Source organism: Cynara cardunculus (assembly GCF_001531365.2).
Source record: "Cynara cardunculus var. scolymus isolate 2C chromosome LG 13, CcrdV1, whole genome shotgun sequence".
Lineage (NCBI taxonomy): Eukaryota > Viridiplantae > Streptophyta > Magnoliopsida > Asterales > Asteraceae > Cynara > Cynara cardunculus.
In genome coordinates, this window is record NC_037540.1 from 3729895 (window position 1) to 3744597 (window position 14703).

General features: G+C 33.2%; 2 protein-coding genes across 2 annotated transcripts; one reads left to right on the plus strand and one right to left on the minus strand.

Annotated features, from left to right (window-relative positions):
* The first annotated feature begins 4314 nt into the window (after nucleotides 1–4314).
* LOC112525671 (PLASMODESMATA CALLOSE-BINDING PROTEIN 4-like) lies at nucleotides 4315–7752 on the plus strand. The gene is made up of 4 exons (XM_025135893.1): nucleotides 4315–4443; nucleotides 4576–4818; nucleotides 5192–5225; nucleotides 7002–7752. Exons 1-4 carry the CDS (start codon nucleotides 4389–4391, stop codon nucleotides 7324–7326), a joined length of 657 nt encoding a protein of 218 aa, XP_024991661.1. The 5' UTR covers nucleotides 4315–4388; the 3' UTR covers nucleotides 7327–7752.
* Nucleotides 7753–9005: 1253 nt separating this feature from the next.
* LOC112525642 (uncharacterized hydrolase YugF-like) lies at nucleotides 9006–14415 on the minus strand. The gene is made up of 10 exons (XM_025135854.1): nucleotides 14131–14415; nucleotides 12667–12761; nucleotides 11875–11972; nucleotides 11704–11753; nucleotides 11137–11232; nucleotides 10738–10827; nucleotides 10090–10182; nucleotides 9873–9968; nucleotides 9439–9504; nucleotides 9006–9357 (listed from the first exon to the last, which is right to left on the minus strand). The coding sequence occupies exons 1-10, from the start codon at nucleotides 14320–14322 to the stop codon at nucleotides 9175–9177; spliced, it is 1059 nt and encodes a 352-aa protein (XP_024991622.1). The 5' UTR covers nucleotides 14323–14415; the 3' UTR covers nucleotides 9006–9174.
* Between the last annotated feature and the right edge of the window lie 288 nt (nucleotides 14416–14703).

The following is a 14703-nucleotide window of genomic DNA, read 5'->3' on the forward strand; positions in this document are numbered from 1 at the left end:
AAAAAAATCTGTGTAATTGTATTCAACCCCCCCTTCTACAATTACTTTCTGTTTATTGCCTTACCCTTCGGGACTAACAAACTTGATATCTTTATAATATTATTATGAAATTGATGTTTTTTAGTTATCTGAGTGTTTGAATATTTGTTTATTCCAGTATGTTATGTTTTTTTTAATTAACATGGACATCCAACCCACTATGTGAGCCGACTAATCCCAGGACGACCACCTACTTTGTAAATAGTCCGGAGTCACCGCATTTAAACCTCCGTGACCACAAGGGGATTTTAATTTAATATAGTTAATATCCTTATATAAGAAAAAAGTGCATCTTATAAATTGGAGTAAAAAATCACTGATTAAAAATAAAAAATACACCTTTAAGTTTGATGCATATACAATCATAGAATTATATGATAAAATCCATTTCAAGACCCTTAATCCTTAACTTTTGTTTCACCTTATTCCCTTCTATATAAAACTATATATGATTATACGTTTCGACCAATTACATCCCTGTTTGTAACCAAAAACAAAGCCCAATATCTACTAATACGAGAATCGTTCAAACTGTACTGATTGGATGTCATGTCGACCCTTTTTCCGCCCGTATGCTTTTCAACTGAAATCCAGACAAAAAGATGAAGTTGAATATCGTATAATCTTCTTTAATTACCATGAATACTAAAGAGGTGTTTGGTTAAAGGTATTGAACAATAATTAATGGAAATAAAAATAAACGAAATTGTTTTGTATTATCTATATTATGTTATAAAACATTTGATAAAAACTCTTAAAAACAATTTTTCATGCATAAAGTACTGTTTATTTATGTATATTACTTAAAAATCAAGATTACTAGTATAAAGTGTATGGGTACATCAAGCTTTATGTTTAAATTCGTGTAACCAACTGCAGATAAACATAATCAAATACATAATAAGATAATCATCGAGTTATAACAGAATACTTAATTATTATCTTAAAAATTTATTTTATTAACCCAAAAATACTTAGTTCGTTATTAAACTTCAATTAAATTATAATAAAAAATCAAATTAAAACAAATTACACAAAAACGAACTTTTAAATAGTTAATTTGATACTAATATCGCTTATTTTTTCAAAATTTTATAATTTTTTTAAATTTATATTTCATTCCAAAATAAAAACATTTTTTTTTCTCAAAACCACATAGAATCACATTATATCATTAATACACCCAAAATATAAAATAAAATATTAAAATCAAAATATATCTCATTACATTACACGAGTACAACTTTTAATATAACATAATGAGCTCATTCTTCCATAATTATTAGTTTAAAAAAATATATTATATCAATTATTATTTATTTTCCTTGGCCTAATATTGCCAAAAAAAATACATAAAATAAAATGGATATATAAAATAAAATGGATACATGAAGGTAGCATGTGAAACCAAATAGGTAGCATCTACATAGACATGACATCAAATAATAGATGTTCAACACTATCAAACAAGTAGGAAGAATAGGAAGGTGTTTGTTGTCAATTTTATATTTTAATTATTTTAATATTTAATATTAATAAATAATATATAAACATTTTTTTTACTTCAATAATGGACAAAGTGAGTGAATTAAATATTAGTGTAGTGTGTCTTACTCATCAATTTCCCCTTTTTTTTTTTTTTATAAAATACATTTTTAATAGCAATATAATAAATGTTGCTCTAATTTTTAAGGTAAAATTGGGAAAAATGATTGACTGTGGGAATTTGCATTTTGGGTATTAAAATGTATTTTAAATATTTAATTTTTTAATTAAGTACTTTTTTGTTTTATAAATAAATAATTATTTTAAAAAATAATTTAATTTTCATTCTATCTAATTATGAGATGGAGAGAATTTATCTCTCTATAATTAAAGATAAAATCATTTCTTATTAATTAAAATATATAATAATTATATATTTCTAAAATTTTACGTCTTCTTTATTATACACATCTATTTTTAAAAGGGAAAAAATATACTTAAAGGGTAAAAGTATAATTAAATGGTACAAAAGGAATGATGGCAACGTTTGCGGGCCGGATAAAAAACAAAATAACTCGAATGTGTTAAAAGAAAAAGGAAAGTGGCTGTTTGGTAGGGTGATTAAAACCCCGATAAATCCAAGTCAATCCAATATGAAATAATTCAATTCAAAGTAATCTGATGTCTAATCGAGTTATAAAAATTGTAAAATCATAGATATTTGGTTGATATTGAGTTATTATTATTTAAACCCAATCCAAACCGATGAATCCGATCAATCCAACCCGAAGCAATCCGATGTCTAATCGAGTTGTAAAAATTGTCAAACCGTATGTATTGGGTTGATATTGGGTTACTATTATTTGAACTCAACCCAACTCGATAAATCCGATATCCTTTTATTTCTTGGATTTAATATGATTGTTGAATTTATATTAATATATACATTAGACAATTACACTTATCATATATAATTTTCATATACACATATTTTCAATCTATTTACATCTTTATATAACTCATTCATATATATATGTTCTGAACATATATATGTAAATTAAGAAAATTAATTGAATGTGATATACGTAAAAAATATGGATAAGTTGTATCAAATGGTTGACGATTAAAAAGAAACTATGAGTAGAAAAATAACATATTCAAGGTTAGAATAATATTCCAATGTACCAAAGTATCAACCCGACCAACCCATACATGTTGGGTTGCACTTTGTTTTGAGTTGGGTTGAGTTCAGATTTTTCAAACCACAAACATTGGGTTGGGTTGTTCAAATGTCTTCAACCTAACCATGAACACCCCTACTGTTTTGTTCATGTTAGAGAATGGAAATGACTTTTCATTCCCGTTGTTTAACTTGGAATGAGAATTTATTTATTATATTATATAAAATCGAATAATTTTTTTATTATAATTTCTATTAATTATTAATTAATATTTTTAACCAAACACCTCCCTAAAATGCGATTTGGAATTCTTGTGGGGATGCCTAACATGGATGCATTCACAATCTTTACTAATTTGCCCAAACAACTTTCAACAAAACAGATTTGTAATTGCTTATAAATGGAAATGGAATTCTTTTTTCATATAAAAAACATTGTCATTTATATATGTTATCTTAACAATTATTTGGCATATTTTATTTGGTAATAAAAATACTCATAAAAATGAAAATGGTATTTATTAAAGAGTTTTTAACAACTTTTTATTTTTATATAGTATAGATAATTATTTATAAGTATCTAAAATCTTTATAAAAACATAAATAACTTTTGCTATAAATTAAAATCAAATAATATCAAAACATATGTAATTACAATAATGGACTGATGGTTGGTTTTGAATTATGAAATTTAAAAACGTTATTAGCATGTATAACGATAAAGTCACAGGAGTTTTGATGATTTAGAAAAAAGTCAAAGTTATGAAGAGTTAAGCCGGTTATTATTAAAAAAATGTGAATATCCACAAAATATAGAGATAATAGTTACGGCGTTACATTTAGATTATAAAGATTTTATTTGATATATTTTGAAGCTAAAATTATATATTTGTTGACAATCGACATAAATTCTTGATACATCTTTTTCATGACAATGTGATATATCACCAATTAATCATTTCCGACGTCTAGCTCAGTTGATTAAAGGGCGAGTGAGACGATTTTGTTTAAATACAAAACAAGTATCGGGTTTGATTCTGAGTCCAGAACACCCTGCTAGCCTCAACCATTGAACGAGACAAAGAAATACTGGCATACTTAAAGCAGGTTCCGTATAAGACCGATTATGATTACTTGAAATCAAACTTTTTCCCCAAATTCCGTATTTGTTTCGAGGAAAAACATTTAAGTAATAGAAAATTGACTGAATGACCATTCTTTTTCTCATCAATTGGTCTTCTAATTATTTTTATTTCGATTTTACCTAAATGTCACCATCTCTAGTTAGTTTTAGGGGGGTAAGGATGAACTACCGTATCCCACCCGTGTTCTAGTTAGTTTCACATAAGGACACATCAATATAGGATAAATGTATTATGTTATGTCATGTCCCACCCTGTTTAACGTACCAAATACAGCTTAAAAAACAAAAAAAATTACAGTTAAAATTTCCCTTTTAACTAATTTAACATTTGTAGCTTTACGAGGAACAGAGCGTACAGCAAAGATATATACACGTACCACCCCCACCCACCTTTTCACCGTCGGGCTTCTTGTCTAAAAAAACAGAATTGCCACTCTCTCTCTCTCTCTCTCTCTCTGCATTTCTAGCTTGAAACCCACACCTTTTGAACACCACAATCCGTCATAATTAAGTCACTATCTCAGAAATCTGGCTACAACCATGGCTCTTTTTGCACTTTCCATGGTGGTTCTCTCGGCCATGGCTGGCTATTCAAGTAAGATCCCTTTGTTTTCTTGCCTTTTCCTCAAAAAGGGTTTTTCATTTTAGGTTTGTTCTCAAATGGGTTTCTCTCAGATTCCTTTTTCGACCTTTCAATCGACATCTTTTTATGTGGGGTTTTCAACAGGTGCAGATTATTGTGTATGCAACTCTGGATTAAGTGATGCAGTTCTTCAAAAAAACATAGATTATGCTTGTGGAAATGGTGCAGATTGTACTCAAATCCTTCAAAATGGTGCTTGTTACAACCCTAATACAGTCAAAGATCACTGCAATTATGCTGTCAATAGCTATTATCAAAGGAAAAGCCAAGGTCCAGGGACATGTGTGTTCTCAAACACAGCCAGCACTACCCCAACAGCCCCACCTGGCAAGTCTTTCTTGATCTTAAATCCATTTTCTGGAAGAAAAACATGAACCAAGAATTGTAACCCAAAAAGTCCCCAAAATAATAACACCAAATCCACAGAAAACCATGCAATAAGGACTTGTACCTTATGTAGTAATGGAAATTTTACACCAACTTCACACTCAAAAGTTCCCTTTCTGGGCTAATCTTTTTTCTCAGAGCAATGATCTCAAAATCAAGAGAGATATTCTATATTCTATAATGACTTGTACATTGTGCAATGAATGTTGTACATTGTAGTCTTGTCAATTTCAGAACAATGGGGCTAGCCTTTTTGTTTTTGATCCATCTTCTTTCTCTAGCCTTATTGTTGTTCTTTCTTGTTGATTTACAGGTGCAACTTCTGCTTGTTATGCTGGGAATCCAAGGTGTGTTTTCTAACCCTCCACCTTCATTATTTACCTTCCATTTTTACCATCTTTTCCATTTTTACCATCTTCATAAATAGATCTTGCCCTTTTTTTACCATTTTTATATTGAATTTCTTAATTTCTCATCATTTTTGGATTTAAAGTTTTATGGGTATGTTTCTTTATGCAATATACATAAAGAAAGATCTCAATTTTACTGTTTTTGTGTGTTTAAATTTGTTTTTTTCTCAACTAAAAAGGTTAAAGAAATAAAGAGAGGATACTTTTTGGTTGATCTAAAGATTTATTCGTAGAAGGGTGTGATTTCAGATTCCAAGAAGCTCATCTTTCTTGGTGTGGCACATCTTTCCAGAGGAGAAATTCCAAAATTCAGAGCAATGTACAAGTTTCTAGGCATAATGCACAAGTGACTAGAGCATCATTGTTTTGGTTTTGGAACTTTTAGCTCTGGAAAGGAATCACCTTTTTTTTTGTTTGGTGTCTGTGGTTGAAGAGGGCTTCTCACTTGACTTGAAAGTTTCACAATTATTTAGAGCTAGAATGCCAAATTATGCATTAAAAACTGTATTATGCACTAAAGCTGGCCTTCAATAATGATTTGGTAGATCCAGCATGGTAAATTAGGTACTTTTTATCCACTCCTTTATGAGGTGTCAAGATGTTGATATCTCATATGTTTGTTTGTTCCTATTTTTTGATAATATACCAAGCAAAGGTCATGTTAGGTCACATTGTCCTTTCAAATATCATATATACATACATATATATATATATATACATACATATATATATATACATACATATATATACATATACATACAGGAAACAATGATTATATTAGGAAACTATACAGACCAATAATCAATGATTATATTAGAAAACAATAGAGATATTTATAAACAATTATCATGATTCATTATATATATATATATATATATATATATATATATATGAAAGATGATAAGGTTCATTCATTATGATCATGGCTTTAGATTAGAAAACAAAATGAAGTCATATATTTATCAGACTAGAACGACAACTAAGATTGGTTTGTATGGCTTGTTAGAATTGGATGATTTGTGAATGAAACATGCCCTATATATATATAGAGGGTAACCGTCGGTTTCTAGGTGGATTTGTGTGCACATTAGCTCTGAAGATAAGAGCCAGAAAAATTCAATGGGCCCTAAAGATAACAGCCAGGAAAATCCTATGGGCCCTAAAGATAACGGTCTGGAAAATCCCATGGACCCGACCCTAAAGATGACAAGCATGAAAATCGACTCAAGGCCTGACCTTTGTTTGTCGATTGAGCTGGCCCATTTCATTTCGTATATTCGAGTATTGTCAAGTACAGATAATAGCGAATATGAATTAATGGGCAGGAAAGAAAATCCATCTTTAACTTTTTGGTCAAATGGGCCCCAGCTAAAATAATTACAACTGCTAAAATGATACTTTATTAGGGAGTACTAAAAAGATAAGAAGTATCATTTTTACCCTAATAGGAAATAGTAGAAAAGAAAATTCAACTTTGACTTTTGTGGTCAAAGGATCCTTTTTTAATGTCCCATCTTAGTCTAAATGTTCTAATCAAACGTGAGACAACTAGTTTTTTGTTATATCCTATTTTGCTCCGCGTACCAGACACACGTATCCTAAGTTTGTGTAGTTGGAGTAGGATAATTCATTATTCGCAGCCTTATGGTAAAACTTTCTATTTTTAGAAATTTGCCATTTCTGATTTCTCCTTGTGATTCTTGATTTCTGCAGCTCTTCAACCCCAACAACCTCATCACCACCTGGGACTGGGACCGGAACCCCTGGGACTGGGACTGGGACCGGGACCGGAACCCCTGGGACTGGGACTGGAACCGGAACCGGAACTAGAACCCCTGGGACCGGGACTGGAACTGGAACTGGAACTGGAACCGGAACTGGCATGGGCACAGGGACAGGGATGAACCCATCATTTGGACTTGGGCCGTCAGGAACAAGTGGTAGCACCGATACCAGTGATGGTGCGTCTGCCAACTCATTGATCGCTTTACTGACTCTTATGGTTCCAGGGTTGATCTTGTGGTTAAGGTTGATATAATGGGTTTGTCTTGTTATGATGTGTGGTGGGGATGGATCCTGTTGTAATTTACACGGTGGGTGGTCGGGTGGGGTGGGTAGTAGGGAATCGATGGATCGATGAATATGGGCAATTTTTTTGCTGTCTACTTTTTGTATTGTGGGGAATTTATGCCTTTTGAAATGAGGTTGTCAGCTGTGAATGGGTGTTTTGTGGGGGTACTAGTAATCTTTTCTTGATTCCTTTTAGATTTTTCACCTTTTGTGTATCTGAAAGGTTCTTTTCTTTTCTTTCTTTGAAAGTAGCTTCTATAACTACTAATTAGTATTCTATGGGGTTGATGCATGATGGTACAAGTTTTAATGCAAAGGGGACAACTTTTGATAGTCCATATTGTTGTCCTCAAAGTGTATGTATAGCCATGTGGCACATGTGGTTTGTTGGTTTAATTAGTTTTTTTTGGGTTGTTTGACAGTTGCTGAATGGTTTGGTGCAGAATGATTAAGAGGTTTTTTATGATATGTTGCGAAATGAAATATGATTGTTTGGTAATTATTTACAATGAAATTAGGGCGTTGAATGGTTAAGGGAGACACATGATACAAAATCGTTTAAAGGGTTTTAGAACCATGTTCGCCTCTTAACAATTCAAATGTTGTTTCTTAATGGAACTATTAAGAGGTAAACAAACAACTTATAATGGTAAGACTTTTCAATAAAACATCCATTCGTCCAAAGTGAGTACTTGCTAACTTTCCATTTAGTATGTCATTGAACATTTTAAGAAAAGACGAGTATCGGAGAAAAATGAGATCTTCCACGGTTTATTTATCCCTTGTTGGGCACCCGCAATTTCTCTTACGAGGAAAGCCACAAATGAGACATCGGACTCATCATCGTCGTCGATGTAGGCAATAGTGATTCATCTTTATGCAGATTGCATTGGTATCCATATTCGTATCTTCAAGTTTCTGTGTAAGATTAAAGGCTTGTTTGTTAGCAGTTTAATTAACTTAGGGGCCGTTTACCTAATGGCTTACCCGGTAAGCGCTTACCATTAAGAGTCTACACTATAATTTATTTTATTGAGGTTCGATTGTAGTACATCAAAACGTATTTGCAACAATTTACCTGGTAAGCGCTTACCCGGCTAAGACTCCTCATTCTTATCATCGCTCTTACCGGATAAGATTCTTGTCCCTTGCCATGTTCATCCGGTAAGGAAAATTGCCCAGTAAGTACTTATCGGGTAAGCGTTTAGTAAACGGCCCCTTAATGAGATTCGCAACTTATGCGGCTATATATATATATATATATATATATATATATATATATATATATATATATATATATGACTGTTTGATGGTGACTTAATGATGTAGAAAGTGATTTGTTCAATAAGCTTCTAGATGAGAGCTTTATGTAGAAAACCAAGATTTTTTTCGAACCTGCCTCTCCCAACTAAAAAACACAATTCTTTTATCTATGAAAAACTTTCCTAAACAAAAATCTTCACAATCTATACAGACAAATTAATCAACAGAAACATCTTTATTCATACTGAACTTAATGAAAAACCAACCAAACAGTCGTAAGATGATATCTTTACAAAATGCACACTAGGGGATCATGAAGACTTTTCTTTTAGACTCTTTTTGAACACATTTGTACAGACTCGATGAGTTCGATAGCATTTCGATAGTTAATCGATATAGTTTTAAAATTCAATATGCATTAGATTGACGTTTTTGGCACCAATTAAACGTTGGTAACATACGCTCATAAAAGGTTCGATCAACTTGCATCCACGACACACGACACAATAACAATACAATACAATACAAACTCTCTGGGAATGCTAACAACCAACTAGAATGGACGAACTAAAATCTTGTCCTCCCGCTCGCACAATTTAGGAAGAGTGTAGCACGGCTCGCGTGGTGCAAATTCCGTGATCAAGGCTGCGGCAGCATGTGGTTTTTCGACATGTGGGATGTGACCGCAATTTGGTATAAGCCGAATGATGCCGTTTTGGAGGTCACAATGCAATCTCTATATCATTTAAGAAAACATTAACCGGTGACGAATATTATTCGACTTTAACAACGGCAAAAGCAGCTTCAGAAAACTAACCACTGCAAGTTTGTTGTCGATGATTCGATCATTTTCTCCCCATATTATAAGCGTTTTATTCAGCACCTGGTAAGCAAAGCATAAAGCATTTGTAACCAACGACTATTCATGATGAATAACATTAACAATATTGTAGGGTTATTCATCATGAATATATGAATAATTAAAATTGCATGATACATTCATAATGAATAATGTAATAATATTCATGAATACTTTAGGGTTATTCATCATGAATAGTAAATAAAATAGTTTGGTTTCCAGATAAACTACAGACTGCAAATTCTTTGCATCATAAACTGAAGTCTAACGAACGATTTCGAATGCATTTTCAAAATCCCGATTCAGTCTTTCCCTAAGAAATATCTACGAATTCCGTTTTCAGACAAAATAACATCTCAAAATGCATATAGAAGTGCAGAATCATAACAAACCTGCTTAATAAGGGCAGACACATTGTATCCCCCACTGCTCATAAAATCAACTGTTGCATCTTCCCACCAAGGTAACAGACAATGTAATTGAGCAATCTAGAACACCAACAGAAACCGATTTTAGAAAATAACAATAACAACACTTCGGATTTACACGAAATCAAGATCCATTTTGCCTTAAAAAGTCATTCAAATCGAGAGCAAAGTCGGAACTTACGTGAGTCCAGTCTAAGCATGTGCTGAATGGCAAAGCAGTAAACGTAAGATTAGTAGCATAAAAGCGCAACGGGAGGCTTTTTAACAGCGAAACCTGGCAAAAACGATCATGTAATTAACAAAAACATTAATTCTGGCACTTCACTACTGCAAAGTCGACTTTATAGGACGCCAAAGATGTCTAAATGTGATAATAGACTGTTTTATAGGGCTTAAGTTTATACAAATGTCTTAATGTGCTAAGACTGTTTTATAAGGTTTAAGTTTATCGAACCAAATAACTGTACATCATATGTAAAAGTGTTGCAATAAGTTGATAAAGATGTTTTTGGGAGTCGTAACAAGTTCTTTATTAGCTTTTTTATAAAGACACTTTTCAAATAATGTCCTATAGAAAGACTAATAGGACGCTTTATTTCAAAAGTGTTTTAAAAAACTTGTTAAGACGCCAAGAAAGTCTTTATCAACTTATTGTTACATTTTTACATAGGACTCACGATTGTTTGGTGCTATAAACTTAAGTTCTATAAAACAGTTCATTACGACATTTAAACATAATTGGCATCCTATATACCCGATTTTGTTTTAGTGCTTCTATAACATAAAACTCGAGATGGTTTCTTTTAGATGATCAGCGATTAATACTCACTCCAGCATAAGCTATACTTTTCGGTAACTTAGAGAGGTTTCCTGTGCCTTCTGCATACACACTTGCATTTATCAAAATCAGCTTATCAACCTGCAACAACAACAGAAGAGAGAAATAAGCAAACCACATTTCAAGATTCCTTAATCCCCTCGTCACCAGTGGGGTTAGCTCAACTGACAATAAAACTTGGGCCTTTGGGGAACCTCCTCATAGGTCAATTGTTCGAGCCTGCAAGCCCACTGGGGATTTTCCTGGCTGTTCTCAAGGGATTAGTCAAGGTGCACGCAAGCTGACCCGAACACCCACGATCAACAAAAAGAAATCCCTTCATTGGAAAATTAATAAACTTTCGACTTTTGAGAGATCATCAGATATAATAACTACAGATTCCACACTTACAGCTTCTGGATGATGGATAGCAAAATCGATTGCAACCGCGGCTCCAAGACTTGGACCGACTAGCAACATAGGCCTTTTAATGTAGGACTTCCAGAACTAAAATCACAGAGAAATATGGGACTTTGTTGGAAACTAACAAAATTGATTGTTCTTTGCACTACAACAAATTCGGCTTTATCGTACGCCAGATATGTCTAAATGTTCTAATAAACTGCTTTATAAGACTTAAATTTACAAGACCAAACAATTGTGCATTTTGTGTAGAGGTGTTACAAAAGTTAATAGAACACTTTTGAAATAAAACGTCATATTAGTCTTTTTTTATATGACATTGTGTCGGATAAATAAATGTGTTCATTGACTATTTTTCAAAAGTGTACTATAAAAAAGCTAATAGGACACCCAAAAGCATCCTATGAACTTACTGTAACACCTGGACATACAATTGTTTGGTCCTAAACTTAAAGTCCTGTAAAACAGTTTAATAGAATGTTTAGACATATTTGGTGTCTTATAAAGCCCAAATGACAGAGCTAAGATACAACTAGATGGCCAATGAAAATTTACCTGGAAGAGGTGATCTCGTTTGGTTTCCACGTTACAAGGTGGAAGCGTTTCTGATAAAAGGCGAAGGCACAACAAGAAAATGAAAAAGAACATGAACACAAACACAAACACGCGGTTTTTTTAGTTACTTTCATTCAAATACGCGAAGATAGAAAACAATAAGAAGGCAACCTAAGTTGGAGAAGCCCCATCCTAGAATGTCGATTGCCCACGTCTCCAAACCGGCCTGCTCAAGCAGCGGGAGCGTGTATCTCCATTCTAAACACGAACTGAAGAATAAGAAGTAATCAAATGTGGAAATAGAGCGGAAAAAGACAGGGACTAAAATGGAACTTTTTGGTTTGAAGAAGGGCATAAATGTAAACCTTTCCATGTTGATACGTCCGATGGAAATTGCAAAATTTTCATCTTTGGCTATCTTTCAAGCTAACATCGCTTAGGGCTGTTTAGTTGGTTTTCTATTAAGTCTTATATGGATAAATCTATCTTTGTAGATAATCTGTCTATATAGATTGGAAAGTTTCATAAGAAAAAGAGTGTACTTTTAATTGGGAGGGTCATATTTGGAAGAAAAAAAAAACTTGGCTTTTTGCATAAAGCTTCCTCCCTAGAAGCTTACTGAATATTATTAAGTCATTACCAAACAGTCATTTATAGCTGACAAAATAAGCTGCAAGTCTCATTAAGCTGCTAACAAACATGCCCTTAGTTGTCCATCATCAACATTGCATCTAGTCAATGCTATTGATTTTGGTCCAACACCTTCCCTTTTTGTCAAGATTGAAGGGTATTTTAGAAGTTTCACCAATATGCATAATTTCTACAAAAATACTCTCTGACCACTTAATCATTCTGCACCAAATCATTCAACATCTAACAAAACAACCCCCAACTCTAATATTGTAAATTTGATGGGATCCAACATGCCGCGATAAGTATGAATCGGGATAAGTAGCTGCATACCTGTCAAAACCATGAAGTAGAACAAGTGGAGTGGCTGTGTCCTGTACCATTGGCTTCACACAAGTACTCATAATGCGATTCTTAGAGCCGCTAAGCTGCAATTCGATATCAAGAAAACTCCAAAATCTTTCCATCACATTTTCAAGATAAATTTGTAGAAAAACTACTGGTTTTTTAGTACCCATTTGAAAAGAATAAAACATGGATCAAGATCTTGATCCAAATTCTGTGCCTTGAGTTCCATTTTTGCCAGTAGAAACAAGCTTCCAATCAAAGCATAGCCATAGGAGGATGGTAGAAAGGACATCAAATGCATCAGAAACCATCAAAATGAAAAATCCTCAATTCCTTACCATCCAAATCCTTGAATTACCAAAAAAAATGGGAAAAGAGCAAACGTCACCAAAGATGAGGAGGGTGTGTGAATTTATTTGTTGTATTTTTTGTATGTAAATGCTTTAGGAAAAAAGAAACAAACCTAAAATTGAGTAAAGTCCACATGGGTTCAAATTATCGCCTTTCAATTAAACGGTAAAATGCCAAGAAATATCAATCATGCAAGTTAAAATCCAAACAAACCGAACTAGAATCGTTAGACCATCTTCAACTGATTCTCCAAAATTTCTCAAAGATGAGAATGAAACTTTAAAATCTCTAAAACGAAAAATACATTCATGATTCAACTCCATCAGATTCTCCGTTTTGAAGACTAGAACATTGATTATATTGTTAAAATATTACATTTATCTAATAAAATATCATTTCTGTCTCTAAATATTTATTTTCAAAGTTTGCCGTTAGAAGAAATATATCAAAAGAATATTTCTTTCGGGTTGTAATCATTTTTGTGGTGTTCTCCTACTTTCTCGATTTTGGAGAATTTCTTGGAGCAAAAAACATGTCCGAAATCTTATTTTTTTTCATTTTGAAGAATCTATTGAAGATGCTCTTAAAAACCCACAGATCTTTGCATGCATATTTCGGTCTGATAGCTCCAAAGTGGATGTGTGTATAACCTTGAGCCATGCAGTGACAAGGTCAGGCCTAAATAAAAAATGATACAAATTTTGTCATTTTGTTACAGATTTTAATGCAGGTTTTCGTGTTTCCCTGAGATTTGAAATATTCATCACTTCTAGTTTATCATTTGACCACAAAATAGTTTCGATTCAACCACAAAATAGTTTTGATTCAACCACAAGGGTTAATGCCCGAATGTTTTAAAGTTTGGCCTCCAAAGGTTAAAATGTCCGGAGGTCTCGGTTCGAATCTAAGGAGGAATAAAAAATCTCCAGCTGCCATGGAGGTCCATGAAGATTCAAATGGAGTGACTCTGTACTACCCGTAAAACTGATGGTAGCCTGGGATCAGTCTTAGAGGGTTGGATATCCAGGTTAATAAAAAAATATTAGTTTCGACTCAAAGCAATTTTCTTAAGGGAAAACAATAGATCGAGCATTTCACCTCTACTGGCAGCATTTCGATTCTCGAAACCAACTTTCGAGCAAACGGGTCTTGGATTTTCTCCATTTCTTTGAGCAGAAAAGGCGGGAAAACGTCGGCGGATGCTCCAAAAAACGGCGAAGTTCTCCGATTCGGAATGGGCAGTATTCCCATCGCCGGAAAGGCGGCGGTTATGGTGGCGATATTGAACATGATTTTGCCGGTAGCCGACGAAGTAGAAGATTAAGCGCGATATGTAGGGGGTGTGAAATAGACACCGAGTGTTTGCATATTCCCACACTCCATGGCTCCTTCAAACAAAGGTAGGGGCAGGAGATATAAAGCGACGTGGAACCAATACAGAATCTCCTTAAGAGATTCTTACTAAATAAGGTAAGGGAGAATAATCTTATCAGATAAAATCAAAGGGTTTTATCTTGTAAGTGTGGACGACGATTTTTACCATGGTTAACACTTATCGTATAAATTATTGTATATAGTACCATTTTCTTATTTAGAGCATTTCAAAAAGGTTTTCTAAGATAGAGAAAATCAACTTTTTGTTCTCTACAATGCTCCAACAGTTTTCTTATT

Bases quoted from the DNA above. Each gene is read 5' to 3' on its own strand.
- LOC112525642 (XM_025135854.1), bottom strand. From the start codon at position 14,322: ATGTTCAATATCGCCACCATAACCGCCGCCTTTCCGGCGATGGGAATA. The intron at 10,828-11,136 runs GTAAGTGTGGAA...TTGTTGTTGCAG, and splicing joins CTATCCATCATCCAGAAGCT to GTTGATAAGCTGATTTTGAT. The intron at 9,358-9,438 runs GTTAGTTTTCTG...TAAATGATATAG, and splicing joins TCGACAACAAACTTGCAGTG to AGATTGCATTGTGACCTCCA.
- LOC112525671 (XM_025135893.1), top strand. From the start codon at position 4,389: ATGGCTCTTTTTGCACTTTCCATGGTGGTTCTCTCGGCCATGGCTGGC. The intron at 4,444-4,575 runs GTAAGATCCCTT...GGTTTTCAACAG, and splicing joins GGCCATGGCTGGCTATTCAA to GTGCAGATTATTGTGTATGC. The intron at 4,819-5,191 runs GCAAGTCTTTCT...GTTGATTTACAG, and splicing joins TACCCCAACAGCCCCACCTG to GTGCAACTTCTGCTTGTTAT.